The sequence below is a fragment of the Lipotes vexillifer genome, unplaced genomic scaffold, assembly GCF_000442215.2.
Source record: "Lipotes vexillifer unplaced genomic scaffold, Lipotes_vexillifer_v1.1 scaffold40, whole genome shotgun sequence".
Classification (NCBI taxonomy): domain Eukaryota; kingdom Metazoa; phylum Chordata; class Mammalia; order Artiodactyla; family Lipotidae; genus Lipotes; species Lipotes vexillifer.
Genome location: NW_006771578.1, coordinates 5,509,137 through 5,521,747, shown reverse-complemented (window position 1 = coordinate 5,521,747; position 12,611 = coordinate 5,509,137). Strand labels below are relative to the sequence as shown.

At 48.4% G+C, this 12,611-nt stretch overlaps 1 protein-coding gene across 1 annotated transcript in view; it reads right to left on the bottom strand.

The window, feature by feature from the left end:
* Positions 1 to 10,748, bottom strand: part of RBP2 (retinol binding protein 2) — a 22,108-nt gene extending 11,360 nt beyond the window's left edge. Inside the window, exon 1 of the mRNA XM_007446976.1 lies at positions 10,620 to 10,748. Coding sequence (XP_007447038.1) covers positions 10,620 to 10,692 — 73 coding nt within the window. The 5' untranslated portion in view covers positions 10,693 to 10,748. The remainder of the gene's footprint in view (positions 1 to 10,619) is intronic.
* Between the last annotated feature and the right edge of the window lie 1,863 nt (positions 10,749 to 12,611).

The following is a 12,611-nucleotide window of genomic DNA, read 5'->3' as shown; positions in this document are numbered from 1 at the left end:
CCCCCACCACAAAAAAAAAAAAAAAAAAAAAAAAGAAAAGAAAAAAAAAAAGAAAAAGAAATTGTACCGGGGCAGGTCCAAGCCACACAGCCTGCAGGCCCCAGGGCATGGGGGTAGATAAATGCTCTCTCTGCTGCTGTGAACCCTCCTAGGCATCTAGGCCAGTATTCAAAGAGCCCAGGGTGCCCCACTGTATTTGCCACGGACTCAGCCTATAAAAGACTGGTGGTCAAAAAAATTTTTTAAAGGGGAGCTCATGATCAGCTAAGTTTGAGAAATGAGCAATTAAAACCAAGACAGGCTGGCTGCTTTCTATACTGAAGAATTTCACAGAGATTCTCATCTGGGAAAAATGCTTTGTAACTCCAAGAGCAGGACAGAAGATGCAGCCTTTCCCAGTCTTAGGTGGCTGTAGAACCCTCCGTGGTGGGATCTCCAGCTGGCCAGGGTTCCACAGAGCATAATACAGGAAGGGTTGACAAACCCCTTTCTGAGGCATTTGTCTCTGTCATCTAGTCCCTGAAATTATGGTGATATCCCTTGTTTAATTTTTCTCCCTTTAAGGCAACTGCTGGCCTGTTGGGAAAGGGGAAGACTAGACAGGACCAAGCGGTCAACTATATCGACTTCACAATGAATCCTTCCTTAAGACTGCTAAAAGCCGCAAAAGAATGTTTTCTGCATTCTAGTCGGTATAAACACGTGCTTGTGCTAGGCAGAGGCTAACGTGTTACACTCCAATTCCTGTTTCTCTCATTCTTCCCCAGAAACACAGCCTAAAGAGCCAGGTGACATCTAACTTCAGCTCCATCGCTGGACACTAGGGTCCAGATCTGGAAGCAGCAGAGAGCAGTAGCTCTATGTAGAGTTATTACTAATCGCATCAGGCTATTTTGAGGATGAAATTTGATGGTGTTTGTGAAGGGATCTGCCCAGTGGCTGGTGGCTTGTGGTAGTGGCCCCATAGGCGGCACCATCATAATCAACTCCCTGATCTCATAAGCTGGTTTCCTCGGAGCCCTCTGCATTTTTCCAGATGCTCCCTGCACATCTGGTCCCTGGATCCCTGCCCCTGTCCTCCCAGCCCCAGCCTTGCCTGCTCTAGCATGTTCTGTTCTTTCTTACCTCCTTCCTCACCTGCTTTCCAGGCCCAGGGTTTAACCCGCAGGAGGTACTACCTGGCATTTTCCTCTCTTTCATGGGGTTTATAATTTTTTTCTCCAAGTCTCAGCTCTGTGAGTTCAAGGATGATGTTGTCTCTTTGCTCCCGTGTCCCCCACAGAACCAGGCCCAGGGCTGCGCACACAGTAGGAGCTCAAGAGATACTTATGGTTTGGTTAACGTGGGCACCGTGGTCTAGGACGGTGGTTCTCAAAGTGAGGCCCCTGGGCTGGCAGCAGCCACAGCACGTGGGACCCTCTTAGAAATGTAAATTCTGTGATCCACCCTAGACCTACAGGGGGTTGGGCCCCTCTTGTTTTTACAAGCCTTCCAAGCCTTTCTGTGCATGCCGAAGTTTAGAACTTCTGGCATAAAAGAGCGAGGGTCAGATCCAGGCATAAATCCTGTCTCTGATCTCCCAGCTTTGTGACCTCAGAGAAGTCACTTTCCCTTTCTGAGCCTCAGTTTCTCACAGTAAAATGGGGAAAAGAAAGCTTATCTCATAGGGTTATTTATGTAAGGATTCAGTTAAAATAATGGCAAAAATGTTTTACACAGTGCCGAGGAGCTGATGGGTATTTGATGCACATTGGCCTCCACTCCTTGGCCTTTTCCACTCTGGTCAAACAGTGGTCAGATTGGCATTCAGTCCAGAGTGAAATATTCAGGTCATGTTTATGCATCTCCACAGCCATCTGCCACTCCATGCAGACCAAGTGTACTGGACTCTGAAGAAAGTCAGAATGGTGGCTGATCTACCCCCTCCCTCCGTCACATAGCCCTGGCCTGTCACGTGGGCGTTTAATCCAGCCTGGCCAAACCTTTTTTTTTTTTTTTTTGCATGGACTGGTTTCCTCATTCCATAGGTTGACCAAAGGGTAGAAACGACTTTAGTTCCTGCTCTAGCCCTCTGTGCTGAGTGAGGAGAAGTTTAGGCTGTGCTAAACCATGCTGGAGACACAGTTAGGAGTTGAGGAAAGAAGACCTCAGGTCATGTGTTAACGGAGGGGAGGGCACCAGGCAAAACTGCAGTTGACCCTTGAAAGACACGGGTTTGAACTGCACGGGTCCACTTACATGTGGAAGTTTTTTCAATAGTAATTACAGAACTACACCATCTGCGGTTGGTTAAATCCACAGATGCAGAACCACAGATACGGAGGAACTACATATATATGGAGGGCCAACCATAAGTTACACGCAGAGTTTTGACTGCACGGAGAGCAGGGCCCCTAACACACTGCTGCTGCCTCCGTCCCCACTGCTGTTCAAGGGTCAAGTGTACTAAGGAAGAACTGGGAATTACAGAGAAATTTAGAAGTCTAAATTTAAGTGGTCTTCAGAGAGCAAGTCTGTTTTCACTCCACAGATGTGGAAATCAAAGCCCAGAGAATTTAAGTGGCTGGTTCAGAGTTGCCCAGCTAGGACAGCACTCCTGGCAGTTTGTCTACAAATACATTCTGTTTATCATTCACAACTAAAACACATTCTGTTTAAGGCTCCCTAAATGGAAATTACTGCTTGTCCCTGGTTGCCCAGAGAGGTAGATCACAGCTAAAAATGTCTACTGCCAAGAGAAGAGGTTTGTCCTGGAAACACCACCCCCAGTCAGTCTTTCGGACCAGAGCCAGGGAATCTTACTAGGGGCTCTATGCAAATCGAATCAAACATTGCTCCTTCTCTGGGTTGAAAAATGGCTTGGCCTCTTGGCTACCCTTCACCGTGTGCGCAGGCTAGTTAATCATGTCACCTCTGCTCCACCCCAGGGAAGGGAGCCAAACATTCTGTTGGTGGATTTGTGATATTTCTAATCAAAAGGAAATGTTTAACTGCAGCTGTAGAATACACAGGCATACACACACAGATTACAAAAACACTTACTGTTTGTACTTTGCAGGGAAAATTATTTTCCTGGTATGGTGTTTGAACACCAGGGTTATCAAATATGTTTCATCTGCTTTTCTGGATTAAAGGTATCTCCGAGCCTGATTTATAACCAGGTGAAATGAATTTCTATCTCAGAGGAAAACGTACAAAGGCAAGCTATTTCTGAATAATATATATGGCTTATAGCTGCTGCAGAAGAAAAAAAAGAAAACACTGAAGTGACTTTATTAAAGCATACTTTTCATAACTGCATTTTGAACAATGCAGGCCATAACATTGAAATATGAGTATGCTACTCAACATTAAAATGCTTTGTAATATGCTCGTGGAAAAAGCTCAAGTTGTAGCCTAAAAGGGCAGACGCGATTTGTAAACTAAAGAGCAGAGATGCACACATTTTCATCCTATGAAATCTGAAACCCATTCTAAGTGCAGCTTCCACGGGCTTCGAACCTGAACTCCTTAATTCACAAATCCTCAGCACTCAGGCATTATGAGGAGCAGAGTGGAAGAGCAATCTACTCCGTCTTTCCATGCCGTCTCCTCCTCCCGATAATCCACGGAAAGAGGAACCGTCCTTGCCCCTTCCTGCCTCCTCCTCTCTTACCCTCAGGGACACCTCCAAATGCATCCAAACCCTTCCCTAGCCAGCGGAGGCAGGCTGGAGACCCTGGGGTGCCTCCCTGCTCCCCTTGTACTTTTCACCTCCCCCCTCCCATAGTCTAGTCTGCACCGTTGGGAGGGGGGTCTTGGAGGAGAAACTGCCACTACACCCCAGGGGAGACCCTTAGGAAGGGGCCAAACTTACCTTCGCCCGGGCTTTTCCCACCTACAGCACTGTCCCTGTTTGAAAGTCCAACCAGATGCCACACAAGTAAAGTCTTTGGCCAGTGTCTAACTTTATTGACTTGTAAGCACTGGCAGGAATCCAAATGCCGTGAAATTAACTCCTCGTTGGGTCAACAGACATTCATTCATTCATGTATTCATTCATTCATTTTTACCAAGGGACTCCGAGTGACTCTCTTGCAATGTATCTGAGGGTCCTGCCTGCCTGCTTCGGAGGTCCCCATCCTGATGAACTTTGCTCAGCACGAAGCTCCCCCTCCCCTAACCCCACACTTAGCACCTGCACCTGGAACTGAGCTATGGCAAGTGCTTGGGGGTTAGAAGCAGCAGGCTCCTCTCTGAGTAACACCAATTTCCAGCCACAAGTGACCCCAGGAAAGTTCCTCCACTTCCCTGACCTCCAGATTCCTCGCTCCTTAAAATGGCAAGCATTCCTTTGGCTTTATCCCTGGCTCTACCCTAAGCTCTCGATCTTATATCAACATGCCAATTTTAATACTCCACTTGGATGTGTAATGGGCATCTGTAATCAAAAGATGCAAATCAGAATTCTTAACGCGTTCCCCCCTGCCTGGCACCCCTGTCCAAACTCAGTCCCCGCCATGTCTTCCCCACGTCACCTGATAGGGTCACAGCCTTCCCAGCTATTCAGGCCTAAGCCTGGGGACCGTCTTCATTTCTTCCATTTCCTCTCACTTCATTTTTATCTGCAAGCCCTGTCAGCTTTACCATCAAAATATACACTGAATCTGTCCTCTCTTCTCCAGCCCTGGGCACCGCCCTAAACCAACCATCATCATTTCTTGCCTGAACAACACAGAAGCTTCCTTAACGGGCCTCCGTGTTTCTAGTCTTGCCCTCCTGTGATTCATTCTTCACGCTGTAGTCATAGCGAACCTTAAAGAATATGAATAAGATGGATTAAGTCTGCCCATCATAAGGCCTAACCTACCCCTGGGCTCACCACAGGCCCAACGCACCAGCCTTTGCTGTGCCCTGTGCCCGGAACAACACTTCTCAGCATTCAAGCCTCGGCTCCAATGTCACCTCCTCAGACAACCTTCCCTGACCACCCATCACTCTCCACCCAAGAATTCCTTTTTATTTTCTTTAAAGCACTTACCACTACCCAAATAGTCTTAAGCTATTACCCTCTCTCTCTCCCACTAGCGTGCCCACTCCGCAAGGACAGGGAACTTGTTGCCTCATTTACCACCGCTTCACCAGTGCCTAGAGCTCTTCCTGGCATGTCATAGGTGCTCAAGGCATTTGTGGAAACTGAATCAATTAAATGACGTAATGTATAGAAAGCTCATGCTAGCACAATCTTATCATGGCACGAGAGTGTTTTGTGCATGCGCTCACCTCTGATGTTACACTTTGGCCCCTTACAGTCAGGACAGGCTTTTGAACATTGTGGGTAATCAGGAACGATTTCCTGGCAAAGACCATTCAGGTGGCAGCTGCTTGACTTCAGCCTCTAAGGCTACCGCTTTCCTGGTAGAATTTTCCAGAGACCCACTAGGACTTTTTGCAGTAGCCACTGCTCTTTTAAATCTGTACATGTTGATTTCAATGAAAAGATGCTCTTCATAGAAGATGATCCCCACCTTCTTTTGTGAATTAAGAGAACTGGATTTTTCCTAATGGTTACAATTTACTGAACAAAGATTTCCTAAAATATGTCTAAGTTTAACGTTAACAGAGTACTTTTACTTTTATTTATTTGTTTATTATTTATTTTTGACTGTGCTGGGTCTTCACTGCTGCTGCTACGCAGCAGTGAAGGGGGCTACTCTTCGTTGTGGTGCACGGGCTTCTCACTGCGGTGGCTTCTCTTGTTGCAGAGCACAGGCTCTAGGCGCGGGGTCTTCAGTAGTTGTGGCACACGGGCTCAGTAGTTGTGGCGCACGGGCTTAGTTGCCCCTCAGCAGGTGGGATCTTCCTGGAACAGGGCTCAAACCTGTGTCCCCTGCATTGGCAGGCGGATTCTTAACCAGTGGACCACGAGGGAAGTCCCTGAGTACTTTTGGAACAGATGCCTTCCATTATACATTCCTGTCTTCCTGATTAAAGTTACATGGTGGGGTTTTATTTCTTAGGCTCACCCCCTGCTTCTTCTCTACTTCGTTACCAAATCTAGTCAGTTTCCTGCTATGGACAACCCCTTGGACACCCTCCTTGGCACTGCTCTCGCATCTTCCCAGGACGACTGCAGCCACTTCCTCCTTCAGTTCTCTGACTGTCTCTGCTGATCTATTCACGCCCTGGCTGTCAGTGTGCTCATGGCCCTTCTCTCCTCTGTACACAGTTCTTCCCAGGACCCTCTCCTTACCTGATGTCCTTGGGTGATGATCACACACGGTGTCACACCACTTCAAGATCCAGCCCTGGTACCTTTCTGACTTTCTTACCCCTGCGGCCGCCCTTGCACTTCACTCCCTGGTAATATGGCTTCTGCTTCCTTTGGCCGCCCACATCCTCATCAGCCTGACCTTGGCACGTGCTCACAGGTCCAGACCTGACTCTATCCTTGTGTAGAGCACGCCTCTCCTTCCTTCAAAACCCCACCCAGAAGCACTCAGGAAACCGTCAATGATCCATCTATTGCAGCTCCCTCCACCCTCACCGCCACACACACTGTTTTAAAAAATTATGTACATTTCAGGTGTACAGCATCATCATTCAACATCTGTATAGACTGCAGAGTGATCACCACCACAAGTCTAGTTACCACCCATCACCATTCAGCGCACACACTTCCGGTCACCATTGTTCTATTGTCACTATAGCCCTTTCAGGCCCAAGGGACAGAATCACCCACTGCCCCATCTGTGGCAGACTATACTTTCTTTAATGGCTACAACACCACCACCTCTCATCCTACAGGCTGTTCTTACAATAGGATTTTGACATTTTGAGAGGCGGAGTCTATGTACCTTCCCCTTGAATGTGGGTGGGCTCATGACTGCTTCAACCAATAGAATACGGCGGAAGTGATGCTGTGTGACTTCTGGGTCTGGGTTATAAAAGGTCATTCAGCTGCTGCCTCCTGTCTCTTTAGACACAACCAGAGTGCTATGAGGAAATGCAGGCCACATGGGTCACCATGTGCAGGCCACCATGGGTCATCCACAGCCCCTTCTGAGGTCTCAGCGGCTGGCCAGCACCAATTGCCAGACACAGGAGCCAGAAGCCTTTGAGATGGCTCTGGCCCCAGCCACTGTCCTACTGCAATGGAATGAGAGCCTCCTAGCAAGAACCCCCTATGTGAACCTGGTCAGCTCCCATAACTATGAGAGACAATGATAAAATCACTGTATAATAAAGTCAAGCCACCACGTTTTGGGGGTGATTTATCACACTATAATAGAGAACAGGAATGCAATTTGTACACGGCTATAGCTTGACTGTCTGCACCAGTTTGAGCTCCCTGAGAACAGAGGCTGGGCCCGGGCCTGCTGCAGATGGCACCGTCCCTGGCTTCCACGGGCGACGTCTAAAGCTTTGGTAAAGAAGCTGAATGATTCCCCAGGTACGTGCAGTGCTGGCCTCACTGCAGGGCAGAGTGAATGGACTCTCCCCCAGCGTTCTTTCACAGCACGGGGACCTCACTTTGAGAGGTCTGCCCTCTAGACTGAAGACCAATCCTCCACTCCCTGACTCCCCGATCCAAGCTGAAGGAGGACCTCGGGGCATGACAGCTTCCTCAGGGTAGAGGGGTTCACCAGCAGCTCCCCTCGCTGTCAAGAAAGAGTCTAGGGCCTCAGGAAACACGAGGTCTAAGAGGGAGGAAAGGAGACACCATTGACCCTTGTCACCCATCCTCTGAACAGCGAATGACTTTGAAAATTTGGGGTAAACCCAAAGGTTGCCCTGATGTGTCATTGCTGAGGCTGGCAGCCAGGTCATGTGGGAGAGGCGGGGGGTGGAGTGAGTCACCAACTGGGAGCAAAGACAGTTTGTCCCCAGACCCACCGCTCGACAGGAGTATCTCCTTCCTAGGGAACCAGCCGCCAGGCCCACAGAGAAAGCCGACTCCCTGGTGCTAGGGATTAACATCTAAGGAAGAGACAGCTCTTTGGCAGGGAATGGGGTTATACTTAGTGATATTTCCATATCTGGGGATTTGGGAGGATCTCCACATATGTTTTCCCCAAATGCGAAGGGCTTCGCGCTCAGAAGGGCAAGAAGCCAAGCTTCACTGACTTGTCAGTGTTGGGAAAGCAACCCCTGTCTTGTGGGGTGGATGTGGAGGAAATTGTACAGATCTGCTGGGTTGCGTTTTGGTTTTTTTTTTCTCTGGCCACACCGCATGGCATGGTTCCCACGTACCCTGTATTGGAAGCGTGGAGTCTTAACCACTGGGCCACCAGGGAAGTCCCTGCTGGGTTGCTTTCAGCAGATTCAATTGTGGGAGGCATCCCCACCCGGCTGCTTCTGGCTGAGCCCTTGAGACCTGTCTCCAGTCACTGCCAGTGCCTGTCTGCCCCACTTGTGTCCCTATGGGCAGGTGAGAGGGGTCAGGTGTCCCATCTCCATGGAGGGAAGGTGACTCTGGCTGAGTCGTTTCTGCACAGAGCCGCATGGATTCAAGCTGGGGCAAGCTCCTGGGATACTGTAGGCCATCAGCAGCTGGGTAAACCGAGACACCAAGCACATCCACATTCTGGGTTTAGCTAGTGCCACCCCCTATGGTGTTAATCTCCGTCGGGAAAGTGGGAGCCCACCCCTCTCCACTGCACAGACTCATACAGAGGGGTCAACCCCTTTGCTCATTAGAGTGAAATCAATGTAGTTAAGTTGTTGAATTGGAAGTCATGACTGTAGCTCTGAGATAAGAGGTGTCCGATACCAAGGAGAACTGGAAAGGCCACTGCCTCCAAAACCTCCTGGACAGAGACATCCAAACATCACATTCACGATCCACGCACCCCTCCCGCACAAGGAGCGTGTAAGTGGGTGTGAAAGAGTCCAGAGGAAGGCTGCTTTTAGGAAGAGGATTTTTTTGCACAGAGCTGACAGGGTGCCCTGCACCCCGGCATCCCCCAGAGGGAATAGGGAATGGTGACAGGAGTGCTTGCCTCTCACCTTAAGACTAGAAAGAGGGGCTCCAGGGGCCCACCCTTTATAGCTGAAAACCAAACTGAGACTCGATTTTGTACCTAAAGCCACCATAGGACTTTATATAATTTAAGAATAAGCAACAAAGGACACAAAATTGCTTTCTTATTATATTCCCTGAGCTGGGCTTGTTCAGCTTACTGCTGAAAGCTTGAAACCACCAAATAGCTCTTGTTAAAATACTTTTGATCATTCAAAACAACCACCAACATCATCTGGGGAAACAAGGCTGGTGTTATTTCTCTATCTGGTGGATGAGGAGACTGGTGCGGAAACGTTAAAATATTGGTCAAGGTCAGAGAGAAAGCCTCAGCTGGCCCACTGGTTTGGTTTCCTCCTCTGTATGATCTTGTTCAGAATTCTAGTTCTGAGCTCATTTCCAGCCCATTTACTCACGTATGGAAGCAGGATTCCATTTCTAGTCTCACTCAGGGTGCTAAAAGCAGGGGCGGCAGGGTTAGGGTTCTGATACGGGGATTTTTGTCTCCTCCCCCCTCTCCCAAGTATATTGGTAACATTCTGTAGCCAGGAGGGGAAAAAATAGCTATCCAGTGTTGTAAACATGTCTAAAGTACATGAAGAAATTTCCAACCTCTGTAAATTGCAAAACATGTCACATGAGCTCTCCTTGTTTGTTGACACTGTGGAAGTGTCATCAAGCTAGAAGTGAATTGCACAGAAAAACCCACAATCCCCATTCTTGATGAGACTTCCCATCATCACATCCAAATTATTGGGCCTCAGACCGCACCCGCAGCCATTTTTTCTCATGCTTCACGTAGAGAAGTTCCAGCTGGGAACTCCCTATTCGGAGAGATCTAAAGCTAGAAAAGGTGATCAGGAGGTCATTGAAGAAATAAGGACAGGCAGCCAATGCTCCTTGCCAGGGCCTGGCCTATAATATCTGCCCCCAAAAGTGAGTTCCCCTCTGTGGGCCCACTTGCTCTGGTTTTGTGTGTTTTCTGCCAGCCCCACAAGAGATCCCACAGGAGAGTCAACTCAGGACACATGGTGATGGAGCCCCTGGCTTGGAGCCTAGTTCAGAAGTCAGGTGAGCAGTGAGTTGTTTGATGTATATGATGAAAGCCTTTCCCAGCCTGATTTTCTCCAGGCTGAGAGATTTGTTATCTACTCTTTTTGTGCTTCTCCACTACAAGACTAATGAAAGAGCAAAATGCAGGGGTCATTTGTGCATCATATCAGATCCAACTTGTTATCTAAGAGATGGCCATCACAAGGCAGGGGAGCTACTGCATTTTCCTCTCAAGTCTGGCTTTCCTCACATATTCGTGTGTGTGTGTGTGTGTGTGTGTGTGTGTGTGTGTGTGTGCGTGTGCCTCCTCCATTCAGTGAACTTTTTCTGTGCACCAAGGACATTCTAGACATAACCTCATTTATTATTGCTCCCAACTTGCCGATGAGGAATCTGAGCCTCAGAGAATGAGTGTGACTTGCCTTATATTACACAGCTGGTAAAGAGCGAGGAGTGAGGCTTGCACACAGGTCTGGGGAGCTCCACAGTGCCCTCCCTCTCCCTTTCCCACCTCCTCCCCTTTTCCCACCTCCTCCCCCTTTCCCACCTCTGGCAACCCCCTTACCCAGAGCCTTCATGTAGCCTTCAAAGTTCTCGTTACTCTCCATCTCCCAGGTTCCATTCTGGTCCCTTGTCATGGTGGTGGCCTTTGGTTACCGTGGGTGTGTGCTGGACGGCAAGGAGCAGGCTGCAGGGAGAACGTGTTAGAATGAGCTACTTTTATAATCCAGTGGACCAGGTTTATGGCTTTGAAGATAACACGTTCAAAGGTCAAAAGCACAGCCCAAAGGAACTTTCCTTTCCTTTGCAAAATACAGCAGGACCATGAGCAACCCATGCTCAAAACCTGACGTGGCCGGGCGTGGGTGTCCTTGTGACCTCCAACATACACAAGGCCTGGAACAGCTCATTTTTGTCTGGCTGGGCTCCCACAGAGCCCCTGACCCCATGCTGAATACTCTGTCCAGCAAACACCCAGTACCCACCCAACATGCACAACAGGCCATCAGATCTCAGGCTTCAAACCTGGAGTCTCTCAGCTGTGTAGCCAGAACTTCTGGCCTGGCTGGTAACGTCAAGAAGAAACTCACGCCTGTGGGCTTCTACTGTACTTTGCGCTGGGCAGGAGACACCCTTCATCTTGTTTTCTTACAAGAGCCCTGAGCTATGTTTAACCGTCTCCATTTTACAGATGAGAAAGGCTCAAGGAGGTTAAATCACATGCCTAATAACTACTGGTCAGTGGCCGAACTGGGATTCAAACTCAGGCCTGTGTGGCTCCAAAGTTCTTTCTAAGGAAAAGAGCTTTGTTAAGACACTGTGCTAAGTTCAGCTTGGAAAGGGCAGCTTGGGTTGGGGTTTGACTTGAGAACCTGATTCTCATTTGCTTCCCAGCAAGGTACCTTGAGAGCATCTACGTAGTGGGGTTACTCAAGAAAAGCATTTTCTCAGAGCGTGAATCTACTAAAAGCAAGCAGGACCCAGAGGGAGGCCAGATGGAGGGCAGCAGGGTAGTGGGACTCTGCTTTAGACCCCAGGAAAAAGCTGAATATCACCTGACTGAGGTGAATCGCATGGCTGGCATTTGGACAAGGACTCTTGGTTCAGGACTGTTCTTCAAACTGGCTATCCCAGTGGGTCAGAAAATGGGTTGGCTTACTGCTCTGACACACGATTCTGAGAACTGGGGCTTGAGTAGGGGCTCCTACACTCTGAAGAATGGAGGTGTGAGCTGAGATGGATAAACCATGAGTCCCCAGTTTTAATCTTGACACTTTGAAGCTGTAATGTATATATCCTTGTGTTATGAAATCTAAGCAAATGGTTCTGCTGTGTGTGGTTTGAGAGGTATAAAACGACACATTTATTTTTCAGTAAGTATACTGGAGTCAGAAAGACACACAGTAAAAGTTGGCCCAGCTGTTTTCAACAGACCAATGTAGGATGAAGGGAAGAGGGGAGTAAAGGACAACTTCACTACAAATGGAAAATGAGTGAAGGCATCAGAATTGGACAGATAGGGAGCCTTGGGCTTCATTCTTTGAGGTCCAGCCAGAATCTGCTGAAGGCTGAGCACTCAGCCTCCTGGGAGCTAGGTATTCCCCTCCAGGCTCAGATTCCGATTCCTACCTGAGTTCCCTGTGGGCCTCCCTTGCAAGAAAGTAACAATAAGCTGGCCATGTAGGGGAGGAGACTGGGGACAAGAATGTGTTTGCCGGTTGCAAAAAGCCAGGGACTTGGGTTTTAATGGGCATGGGGGTGGGGGTGGGGGTCATTTATCCTGTGTAAGGCAGGAAGTTGAAACTGAGATGCTTGCATAAAGCCAAAATACTTGATGGACTAGTCCCTCAGTGAGAGTGTGAAATAGTCAAAATCTACCTAGAGACAACAAGAAAGTTTATTTGGCCTGGGTTCTACATGAGTTAAAAAAAAGGTACTTTGCTGTTCTGACTCTGGTTTGGGGTTTGAATTTATGCTGCCTGGTAGTCAATATATTGAAATAAATGCAGTCTTGAGCTTTCAATACTTATAGGCTGCTGGAAAGAAGTAGATGTAA